General features: G+C 41.3%; 1 protein-coding gene across 1 annotated transcript in view; it reads right to left on the bottom strand.

Moving 5' to 3' along the window:
- The window catches only part of LOC142651984 (ATP-binding cassette sub-family B member 5-like), a 73614-nt gene extending 64811 nt beyond the window's left edge, over positions 1–8803 (bottom strand). Inside the window, exon 1 of the mRNA XM_075827308.1 lies at positions 8607–8803. Within this exon, the coding sequence (XP_075683423.1) occupies positions 8607–8645 (39 nt within the window). The 5' untranslated portion in view covers positions 8646–8803. The remainder of the gene's footprint in view (positions 1–8606) is intronic.
- Between the last annotated feature and the right edge of the window lie 3746 nt (positions 8804–12549).

The raw sequence follows: 12549 nt of genomic DNA, 5'->3' as shown, positions 1-12549 counted from the left end.
TTTAGCTCTTCAAAAAATATGTGTGTCAATGTGTGTTGTGTTCTTTATGATCGTTTTTTGTGGCGGTTTTTATTCAGAATAATTCATGTGTTGCAAAGAGGAATCTTTGCATCACACGATCTTTGCATCACAATTGCAATATTAAAAAATGCCACATAAAAGAGACGCAGGTAGTAAAACACACTATTTGCAAAAAACCGCATGCACCATTATACTAAAAAGTGTGGGTGAAGGAAGCCAGAGGGTATGTCCACACGCAGTGACTAAAAACTTCTGAAATACGGAGCTGTTTTCAGGCAAAAACAGCTCCTGATTTTCAGACGTTTTTATAGCTGTGTATTTTACGGACGTTTCTCAATCACTTTTTCAATGGAGTCAATGAAAAACACCTCCAAAAACGTCCCAAGAAGTGCCCTGCACTGCTTTTGACGAGCCGTCATTTTACGCGCCGTATTTTGACAGCGACGCGTAGAATTAAGGCTTGTGGGAACAGAACACCGTAAAACCCATTGAAAGCAATGGGCAGATGTTTGTAGGTATATTAGGGGCGTTATTTCAGGCGTAATTCGAGGCGTAAAACGTCTGAATTAAGTCTGAAAACACTGTGTGTGAACATACCCTTATGGTGCTATGATCACACAGGTGCAGTTGTGTCCAGGCAATTACCTGCATGGAGACAAATGTTGTTTAGTGAGGTCACAGCATCAACAAAGTGATGAGGCTTCCTTTGCCAACAGATTGCACGGGCTGACTGTTGTTTTATAGGCCTTGGGCTGTCAGATCGCTCTGGCAGGGGATTCCACTTCTAGATAGAGCCCCTGATGTCACTGTCATTTGGACAGTGACATTAGGGGCTTTCTCTAGGAGCGGAATCCCAGGCCGACACTCTGGCTGGGGATTTCGCTATTGGAGAAACCCCTGGCATCACTATCTATATATGGACAGTGACGTCAAGGGCTACTCCTGGAGCGAAATCCCCAGCCAGAGAGCTGCCGGCAGGGGATTCCGCTTTTAGAGTTAGCCCCTGACGTCACTGTCCATATATGGACAGGGACATCAGGGGCTCCCTTTAGTAGCGGAATCCCCGGCCAGAGGGATTCCGCTCCTACAGGGAGCTACAGTGAAGGTGGTGCTATTTACAGGGGACGGGGGGGTGCTATCTACAGTGGGAGTGGCGCTATCTGCATGGGGGGGTGGTGCTATCTGCAGGGGGTGTGCTATATACTGGGGTTGTGGATATACCTCTCAGCTTTCAAGTTGACAAAGAGGGACAACCGATGCGGCACGTGTAGCGGCATTTTTTTTTCTATTTTATGCCATGTCTCTAATCCCATTCAATACCCGTCCATACACACCTGGTTCAGCTCACACAGTATCATGCTCCCATAGTGCCTCCCACACAGTAAATAGCTGCCACCACACAGTATAATGCCAAATAGCTGCCACCTTAGAGTATAATGCCCCCATACAGTATAAAGCCAAAACAGATGCCCCCATGTAATATAATGCCAAAACAAATTCCCCCATACAGCATAATGCCCAATAGGTGCCCCATACAGTATAATGCCCCATACAGTGTAATGCATCCATAGCTGCCCCATACAGTATAATGCCTCCATAGCTTCCCCCATACAGCATAATGCCTCCATACAGTACAATACCCCCTAGCTGCCCTTATACAATATAATGCCCCCAAAGTGCCAGTGCTCTTGTAGATAGTGCCACAGTGTCCATGTAGATAGTGCCATTGGGATTCCCTCTAGGAGCGGAATCCCCACCCAGAGCATAGGCCGGGGGTTCTGCTCCTAGAGGGAAGCCCTGATGTCACTGTCCATATATGGACAGTGACGTCAGTGGCTACTCCTTGAGCGGAATCCCCGTTGCCGACTCTGGCCGGGGCTTCCGCTCCAGGAGGAGCCCCTGATGTCAATGTCCATATATGGACAGTGAGCTCAGGGGTTTCCTCTAGGAGTGGAATCCCTGGCCAGATCGGCAACAGGGATTCTGCTAAATCAGTAGCCACTGACTATATATGGACAGGGACGTCAAGGGCTTCCCCTAGCACAATGCTCAAAGTAGCACTGTGCTCGGGGAGTCCTCGGCGAGTGGAGGAGCTCCCTCTGCTTCTCCCCTCGTAACTAATTCTGAAGCAGGGAGCTGATGGTTCCCTGCTTCAGCATTAAGTTCGACTGTATCTACGTCCTGAGGACGCAGATACAGTTGACAGCGGGACATACCCCCAGCTGCCCGGGACAGCGGGAGACCGCCCGGAATCCGGGACGGTCGTGCTGAATACGGGATGGTTGGGAGGTATGGGTGTGGCACTATCTACATGGGCACTGTGGCATTATAAGTGCACTACCTACAGGGGACACTGTGGCGCTATTTACATGGGCACTGTGTGGCACTATCTACAGTGGGAACTGTGGCACTATGTGGGCACAGGCACACTACGTACAGCAGGCACTGTGGCACTATCTACAGAGGGCACTATCTACAGTGGTATTGCGTCACTATCTACATGGGCACTGTTATGTTTTCAGGTGGCAGGGACAAAAAAAAAACTAACGAATAAAACTAATTCATGTCCATGAAAAACGGATGGCAAATGGGGATTAAAAATCTCATCAGACGGCCAGGAAATGGATTCAAATTTTGAGACACACTGATGCAAAACAGCCATGAAAAACCTGACAGTTGATCTGTTAAAGAGGCTCTGTCACCGGATTATCAAATCCCTATCTCCTATTGCATGTGATCGGCAATGTAGATTACCGGCCAAGTTATGAGCAATTTTATATTTATGCAAATTAGCCTTTCTAATGGACAACTGGGCGTGTTTTCTCTTATTTCCAACTGGGCGTGTATTGTGTTTGTAACATCTGGGCGTGTTTACTTGTTTTACTAGCTGGGCGTTGTGAATAGAAGTGCATGATGCCGACATATGATGCTGACAAACACTTCTATTCACAACGCCCAGCTAGTAAAACAAGTAAACACGCCCAGATGTTACAAACACAATACACGCCCAGTTGGAAATAAGAGAAAACACACTCCCAGTTGTCCATTAGAAAGGTTCATTTGCATAAATATAAAATTGCTCATAACTTGGCCAAAAATTATCGTTTTTAAAAAAAAAAAAAACGTTACGGTTATCTACATTGCCGCTCCGATCACATGCAATAAGAGATAGGGATTTGATAATCGGGTGACAGAGCCTCTTTAACTGCCCTTTTTTTCACGTAGCCTTATAGTCCACTTCACTCTCACCTCACCTTTCTTGTGTGATATATATATATATATATATATATATATACATATATATATATATATATATATATATTATATTGTAGAAGTGTGGCTACTAAGGGGAAGGATTTGGGCCCAGAATTATATATTTGAAAGGAATGTTACAAGAGAGAGTGTCCTTTCTCCTTATTTTTTAGGCAAGAAACCTGGAAAAAAGGTATCGGTTGCTGAAGTAGAAGAGAAAAGTAACAGTCCAGGGTTTGGGCTGCCTTAGGCTACATTCACACGAACATATCAGATTCACTACACCCCTAGATGAATTCTTCAAGGGGTGTAGTTTGGTGAATGGAGTCACTTTTGGTTAGTTTCCGCTGTACTGGTACCTTAGGGGTGTTGCAACAGCGACATGGTGTCAAGAAACCAATCCAGTGAAATCTGTGCTCCAAAAGCCAAATGGCGCTCCTTCTCTTCTGATCCTTGTCGTGTGCCCAAACAGCAGTTTATGACCACATATGGGGTATTTCTGTTCTCCAGAGAAGATGCTTTACAAATGTTGGGGTTCTTTTTCTCCTTTTATTTGTTGAGAAAATGAAAAATTTTGAGCTAAAGCTACGTCTTATTGAAGAAAAAAGGATTGTTTTTATTTTCACTGCCCAATTCTAATAAAATCTATGAAACACCTGTGGGGTCAAAATGCTCACTACACCCCTAGATGAATTCCTCAAGGGGTGTAGTTTCCTAAATGGAGTCACTTTTTTGGTGTTTTGACTGTTTTGGTCCATCAGGGGCTTTGCAAATGCGACATGGCCTCCGCAAACCATTCCTGCTAAATTTGAGCTCCAAAAGCCAAATGATGCCCTTTCCATTCTAAGCCCTGCCGTGTATCCAAACAGCCGTATATTACCACATGTGGGGTATTGTTTTACTCGGGAGAAATTGCCTTACAAATGTTGCACTGCTTTTTCTCCAGTAGTCCTTGTGGAAGTTATAAAAAATTAGCTAAACCTACATTTTCTTTGAAAAAATGTAGATGTTAATTTTCACGGCCTACGTCCAATAATTTCTGCAATAAAACCGTGTGGTCAAAATGCTCACAATACCCCTAGATAACTTTCTTGAGGGGTGTAGCTTCACAAATGGGGTCACTTTTGGGGGATTTCCACTGTTTTGGCACAAGAGCCCTTCAAACCTGACATGGTGCCTAAAATATTTTCTAATAAATAGGAGGCCCAAAATCCTCTAGGTGCTCCTTTGTTTCGGAGGCCCGTGCTTTAGTCCATAAGCACACTAGGGCCACATGTGGGATATTTATAAAAATTGCAGTATCTGGGCAATAAATATTGAGTTACGTCTCTCTGGTAAAACTTTCTGTGTTACAAAAAAAAATGGATTCAAAATAAATTTCTGCAAAAAAAAATTGAATTTGTAAATGTCATCTCTACTTTGCTTTAATTCCTGTGAAACGTCTAAAGGGTTAAAAAAAACTTTCTAAATGCGGTTTTGAATACTTTGAGGGGTGCAGTTATTAAAATGGGGTGACTTATTGGGGGTTACTAATATATAAAGCCCTCAAAGCCACTTCACAACTGAACTGGCTCCTGTAAAAATAGCCTTTTGAAATTTTCTTGAAAATGTGAGAAATTGCTGCTAAAGTTCTAAGCAGTCTAACGTCCTAGAAAAATAAAAGGATGTTCAAAAAACGATGCCAATCTAAAGTGGACATATGGGGGATGTTAATTAGCAACACTATGTGTGGTATTACTGCCTGTCTTACTAGTTGATACATTTAAATTTTGAAAAAGGCTAATTTTTCGCTACATTTTGGTGTTTTTCACAATTAAATACTGAATATATCGAGCACATTTTGGCAGTAGCAAAGTCCAATTTGTCACGAGAAAAGCATTCCAAAGTTATTACCACATAAAGTGAAACATGTCAGATTTGAAAAATGAGGCTGTCAGGAACGTTAAAAGTGGCCAAAGCGGGAAGGGGTTAAAACAAGCACTTTTTATGGCATTTTGTACCGGTTTTACATCTAGCGTTTTTTTAAGTCCTATAGAGGCTTTATGGTAGAAATGCCACGCCCAGAGCATGCTGTGTTTGGAAAAAACCGCCACTTGCCACAAAATGGAACAAAAACTTCACAAGTAAAAATGCAGCGTACGTAGTGCTTTTCATATTTTACTGTCGACTTAGGCCTCATGCACACAAATGTTTTTTTGCATCCGCAATTCATCCGCAAAAGTGTGGATGATTTGTAGACCTATGCATTTCTGTGGGCCCAAAAACATGACCGTGGTTTACACGGACCCTGTGGGGTCTTCACAAACTCAGGACAAGTCATTTTACAGTTCACAATTGCGGTCTGGCACCATTGAAATGAATGCAAACCTTTTGTGTGCGTTGTCAGTGATTGCGGATAGCCCGTGTGCAGGAGGCCTTAAGTGTAACATCTGGCTGCACAAACAGACACAACACAGAAAAATGCTGTGTGTGAAACCATCTCTGAAGGCTATGTACAACTTTGAAAATTTACTTTTATTAAAAATAATGTTTACTTTTGTCGATACAGCTTCTATGTATACTATATTCTTACATCATTTCAGCTGAACTAACGGCTCGGCTGAAAGCGAGTATCTGACATACGGGATCCAGCTAGTATGATATAGCTTCTGTGTGTACAGAATACATAGAAGCTGTATCGTGAAAAGTAAAAAATAAAAAAAAAGTTAAGAAAAGTCAATTTATAAGTGGTTTAAAAATCTTTTAAAGGGTAACTAAACATTCAACAAACCTCTGACGTGGTAGGGCTTATTCAGACGAACGTTGCGTTTTTGCGCGCGCAAAAACCACTTGACAGCTCCGTGTGTCATCCGTGTATGATGCGCGGCTGCGTGATTTTCGCGCAGCCGCCATCATAGAGATGAGTCTAGTCGACGTCAGTCACTGTCCAGGGTGCTGAAAGAGTTAACTGATCGGCAGTTAACTCTTTCAGCACCCTCGACAGTGAATGCCGATCACAATATCGAGAAACCTTTTAAAAAAAAAAGAAAAAGTTCGTACTTACCGAGAACTTCCCTCCCGGCCGTTGCCTTGGTGACGCGTCCTTGGTGACGCGCCTCTCTTGACATCGGGCCCCACCTCCCTGGATGACGCCGCAGTCCATGTGACCGCTGCAGCCTGTGCTTGGCCTGTGATTGGCTGGAGCTGTCACTTGGACTGAATTGTCATCCCGGGAGGTCAGACTGGAGGAAGAAGCCGGGAGTTATCGGTAAGTCAGAACTTCTTTTTTTTTTTACACGTTCATGTATATTGGGATCGGAAGTCACTGTCCAGGGTGCTGAAACAGTTTAACTCTTTCAGCACCCTGGACAGTGACTATCTCCTGACGTCGCGTACCGGAATTTTTTTTGCCGGGTTCGGCGAAAACGAGTTCGGCCGAACCCGGTGAAGTTCGGTTCGGTTGTCCGGGTTCGCTCATCTCAAAGACACTCCGTTTGGATGTTTGTAAACAGAAAAGCACGTGGTGCTTTTCTGTTTACATTCATCATTTTGACAGCTGGTGCGCGAAACAGGCAGTTCGCACGGAAGTGCTTCCGTGCGACCTGCGTGGTTTTCACGCACCCATTGACTTCAATGGGTGCGTGATGCGCGAAATACGCGGAGATATTGACCATGTCGCGCTTTTTGCGCAGCGGACAAACGCTGCGCAAAAAGCACGGACTGTCTGTACTGCCCCATAGACTTGTATTGGTCTGTGCGTGGCGCGTGAAAACCACGCGGCCCGCACGGACCCAATACACGTTCGTGTGAATCCCCCTTTATAGTGACATGTCAGAAGTTTTGATTGGTGGGGGTCCGAGCACTGGGATCCCCACCAAATACTAAAACAAAGCAGCAGAAGTGCTTGTGTGAGCGCTGAGCGGCTTAGTTTCTGTTCAGCTTTTTCCGGAAATCAATGTAGCAGTGTATGTATGGGCTCAATAGAATGTCTATGGGCCCGTAAACCGCTACATCAGCATTCCGGAGAAAGCCGAACAGAAACAAAGCGGCTGAGAGCTCATATGAGCGCTACTGCCGCTTCCTCTTAGCGATTCGCGGGGGTCTCAGTGCTCGGACCCCCACCAATCAAAACTTCTGACATGTCACTATAACAAGTTAGAAGTTTGTTGAACGTTTAGTTACCCTTTAAAAGGTGTACATAGCCTTTAAGTTTCCTGCAGATTTTTAAACCACTTTTTCCAGATGAACGGAACCGATTTTTAAGTCTGCAACAAAATCTGCAGTGTGTGCAGGGTACTTGATATAGGTTTTAATCTTCCTTCATATGGTACAGGGGATTATGATATCAGAGGCTACTTTATTGCCTATTCAGTAAGAGGTCCCACCACAAAACTCCAACGTACAGTATACTGGTAGATACCAAAATGATCTCTTTATTACTTGTCTACATACTAGATGGTCCATACACTACATGAAGATGATCAGCAAACAGATATACTGTAGTACCCACCTGACATAATATCATTCAAATAAGTATCCGTAATGCGAAACATAGCCATAAAAACAAAATGCTGTAATGTTTACATTTCAAAGAGAAACACTGAGCATAGTAATAATAGAATCATATAAAAGAAAAATGCGTGAAGAATGGAGGCTGAACCGCGCAATAACAAAAGTCATACCTGGAGCAAGAAATGCACTTTATGACAACAGAACAGTAAAGCTGATTTGGCTCTTAGGGTATATTCACACGTAGTTTTTCACGTAGGTTTCTTATATTGATATGAAAATCAATAGCCGCATATACACTATATGTAACATTTATGTGCCCAACAAAAATCAAATAGCTTTTTTAATAGAGTTTTTCCAGACTTATTTTTGAGGGTAAATACCTTGAAATACGTTGGGAAAAACACTAGCAAAATGCCTACAAACAGCTTCCCATTCTATTCAATGGGAAATACACTGTGCTGTGCACATGAGATGTATTTTTACGCTGCTGTATTAAAAAAAACACCCCGTAAAAAGAAGTACCATTTCACTTCTTGAAGCGTTTTTGGAGCTGATTTTCCATTGACCCTATGAAAAAATAATTTAGAAGAAATAAATTTAAAAAAAAAAAAGCTTCATTTTCAGCTTCAAAAAACCCTTGAAATCAGAGGCTGTTTTCCCTTGATAACAGCTCTGCAATTTTCAGCCACTTCTTTTTGTACATGTGAACATACCCTTAGAACTACATTCTGCTATCTACATCATCTCCATAGCATCTGACACCATGCATTTTGCATAGTCATCATTCGGATTAGAACCGACACGCAGATTCAACCTTCAACTAACAATCTGCTAGCTCTTACCCCGGGATTCAAGTCTCTTCTCCTTCTCTTTGCAGCCATTCTGTCGCCTGTACTTTACTTGTGTGTAAGCTCTAAGGAGTCAGGCAGGAGAAGACGGAAGAGTTGGCTACGGTCCAGTGTGTGTGATCTTTTAGCGCCGTTTCATTCGACAAAGCTTTGTTTCCGGAATAACACATGGGGCCCCTCCCTATTCCACCTGTTTCATCATCACAATCCAAGCCACAGCTACTGCTGCATACATATACCATGCATCTGACTAGATTGCAGTATTGTCATCTGAATTTATGCGGCAATGTATGGATTTTTACTATAGTTTGTATAGTATTTATTGTAACATCAGAGCAATTCATGTGGATTAGCCATGTTGTCTCTTCTTTGAGGTATCTGCATCCTGTACTTTGGACATCCTGTTTTTTTTCATTGCTTTGTTCTGCTTGGAGTCAGTAGCAGCATGTATCCAGACATTAAAATAAAAATTATTGGAGAAAACATATTTTAACCCCTTAAGGACACAGTCTGTTTTAACCCCTTAAGAACACGGTCTGTATTGGACTTCAAGACGCATTCCCATTTGACATATCTGAAGTGTCACTTTATGTGGTAATAACTCTGGAATGCTTTTACTTATCCAAGTGATTTTAAGATTGTTTTTTTCGTGTCACATTGGATTTTATGTTAATGGTAAATGTTGGTCGATAGGTTTACTCTTTATTTAAAAAAAATCTGAAATGTTACAAAAATTTGGAAAGATTTTTCTACATTTTAAATCCTCTGTTTCTAAAATGGATAATACCACACAATTTATTTTTTAATATATGAGGCTTACCATATGTCTTCTTGATGTAGTAATATAATTATAACATAATTTTTTTAAATTTAGTTTTATTTCTTTTTATAAACGTTATAAAGCTCTTGAGTTCTAAAGCTTTATTTTCAATCAAATTTTTTTAGGCACCACTTCAGTTCTGACGTGACTTTGGGGGCCTATATATTACAAACCCCTCATAAATCACCCCATTTAAAAAACTTGACCCCTAAAGATATTCAAAACAGCTTTTTCTAATTTGTTAACCCTTAAGATGTTTCTCAGGAATTAATGCAAATTGGAGATAAAATTTACAAATGTAATTATTATTTAATTTTTTTTAAATCTTCGATTTTAACCCATTAGTGACTGCCAATACGCCTTTTCACGGTGGCGACTAATGGGCTTTATTCCAACGCATATGCCTTTTCACGGTGCTGCATCGGATTACATAAATAGAGCAGTGAGCCGTCAAATCTCCCTGCTCTCAGCTACTGCCGGTAGCTGAGGGCTGGGAGCAACCCAGAGTGGTGATCTGAGTGGTTTTGGAGAGCAGGAGGGAGCTCCCTCTCTCACCCCACCGGCATCCTGCGATAACATTGCAGAATGTCAGTGGTTTCTATGGCAGCCGGGGGGCCTAAAAGGTCTGCCACTAATTATGCCTGCTAGGCCATGCCTGTCCGTTTTACACGGACTGACACTAATACACTGTATTACAAAAGTATATTATAAATGCGATCGGACGATCGCATAGTGAAGTCCGCTAGTGGGACTAGTAAAAAATTAAAAATAAAGTTAATAAAACAAGATAAGTGAAAAAAATAATGAAAAACCCCCTTTTTCCCCTTACAAAATGCTTTATTATTAAAAATACAAAAAAATTACACATATTTGGTATCGCCGCGACCATTATGACCCCAACTATAAAGTTATTACATTATTTAACCCGCACAGTGAATGTTGTAAAAATAAAACAAAACAAAAAACAATGCAAAAAATGCTGTTTTCTGAGAATCCTGCCATAAAAAAAATGTAATAAAAAGTGAGTAAAAAGTCACATCTACTCCAAAATGGTAGCAATAAAAACTACAAGTCGTCCCACAAAATAAAAAAACCTCATACAACTCCATCAGCGGAAAAATAAAAAGTTATGGCTCTTGAAATATGGAGACACAAAAACAAATAATTTTGAAAAAAAAGTGTTTTCACTGTGTACAAGTAGTAAAACATACAAAATCTATATAATTTTGGTATTGTTGCAATCGTAACAACCCACTGAATAAAGTTATTGTGTTATTGTGTTACCAAACGGTAAACAACGTAAATTTAGGACACAAAAAAGTGTGGCGAAATTGCTGTTTTTTTTCTATTCAATAAATTCTATGTACCCCAAAATAGTGCTATTAAAAAATACAACTTGTCCTGCAAAAAAACAAGACCTTATACAACTATGTCGACACAAAAATAAAAAATATATAACTCTTTGAATAAGACGATGGAAAAACGTAAAAAATTGCTTGGTCAATAAGGCCTAAAATAGGCTTGTCACTAAGGGGTTAATCCATTTTTTTCTGTAACACAGCAGATGTTTACAGAAAAACACAACTCAATATTTATTAACCAGATCCTGCAGTTTTTAGAAATATCCCATAAGTGACCCTAGTGTGCTACTTGACTTAAAGAGGCTCTGTCACCAGATTTTGCAACCCCTATCTGCTATTGCAGCAGATAGGCGCTGCAATGTAGATTACAGTAACGTTTTTATTTTTAAAAAACGAGCATTTTTGGCCAAGTTATGACCATTTTTGTAGTTATGCAAATGAGGCTTGCAAAAGTCCAAGTGGGTGTGTTTAAAAGTAAAAGTCCAAGTGGGCGTGTATTATGTGCGTACATCGGGGCGTTTTTAATACTTTTACTAGCTGGGCGCTCTGAAGAGAAGTATCATCCACTTCTCTTCAGAACGCCCAGCTTCTGACAGTGCAGATCTGTGACGTCACTCACAGGTCCTGCATCGTGTCGGCCACATCGGCACCAGAGGCTACAGTTGATTCTGCAGCAGCATCAGCGTTTGCAGGTAAGATCGACTTACCTGCAAACGCTGATGCTGCTGCAGAATCAACTGTAGCCTCTGGTGCCGATGTGGCCGACACGATGCAGGACCTGTGAGTGACGTCACAGATCTGCACTGTCAGAAGCTGGGCGTTCTGAAGAGAAGTGGATGATACTTCTCTTCAGAGCGCCCAGCTAGTAAAAGTATTAAAAACGCCCCGATGTACGCACATAATACACGCCCACTTGGACTTTTACTTTTAAACACACCCACTTGGACTTTTGCAAGCCTCATTTGCATAACTACAAAAATGGTCATAACTTGGCCAAAAATGCTCGTTTTTTTTAAATAAAAACGTTACTGTAATCTACATTGCAGCGCCGATCTGCTGCAATAGCAGATAGGGGTTGCAAAATCTGGTGACAGAGCCTCTTTAAACACAGGCCTCAGAAACGATAAAGCACCTTGTGGATTTTGGGGCCTCCTTTTATAAGGCCTGCGTTATACACAGAAAATTTCTGGCGTTTTAAACAACACCAAAAGATACTTCTAAAAATGTTAGCATTTTCCAAAGGTAACATTAGTTTTTAGTGGCGTTTTTAGTGGCGTTTAACATTTAATGTCATTTTGTACATGAGTTTTTTATGGTGTTTTTGAAATCCTATAGAGAAGCCTATGGGAAAAACACCTGAAAAAAACGCCATATCCAGAGCATGCTGCATTTGTATACATAGAAGCTTTATCCTTCTGTCAAAGCAGATTCCGTCAGGGCAGCTGGACTGACGGCTCGCTAAAGGCTGGTCCTGCGTGTCAGAGAAATGCAGGGCCAGCTTTCATCAGAGCCGTCAGTGCATCTGACCTGACGTAATCGGCGTTGATGGAAGGATACAGGGTACATAGAAGCTGTAACTAAAAAAGTTAAAAAGTTTTTCATAAAAGTCACCTAAAAAATAGATTTATTTAAAAAAATACAAGTTTTTTTTATTAAAAAGTGTACATAGCCTTTAAAAAGACTTTGTCACCATTTTATCAATTCCCTATTTCCTAACTAATATAATAGGCGCTTTGCTGCTGATAACTACAGTGTG

The sequence above is a fragment of the Rhinoderma darwinii genome, chromosome 5 (assembly GCF_050947455.1).
Source record: "Rhinoderma darwinii isolate aRhiDar2 chromosome 5, aRhiDar2.hap1, whole genome shotgun sequence".
In the NCBI taxonomy this organism is placed as follows: Eukaryota; Metazoa; Chordata; class Amphibia; order Anura; family Rhinodermatidae; genus Rhinoderma; species Rhinoderma darwinii.
The sequence above is the reverse complement of the archived record's forward strand: the minus strand, read 5'-3'. Positions and strand labels throughout refer to the sequence as shown.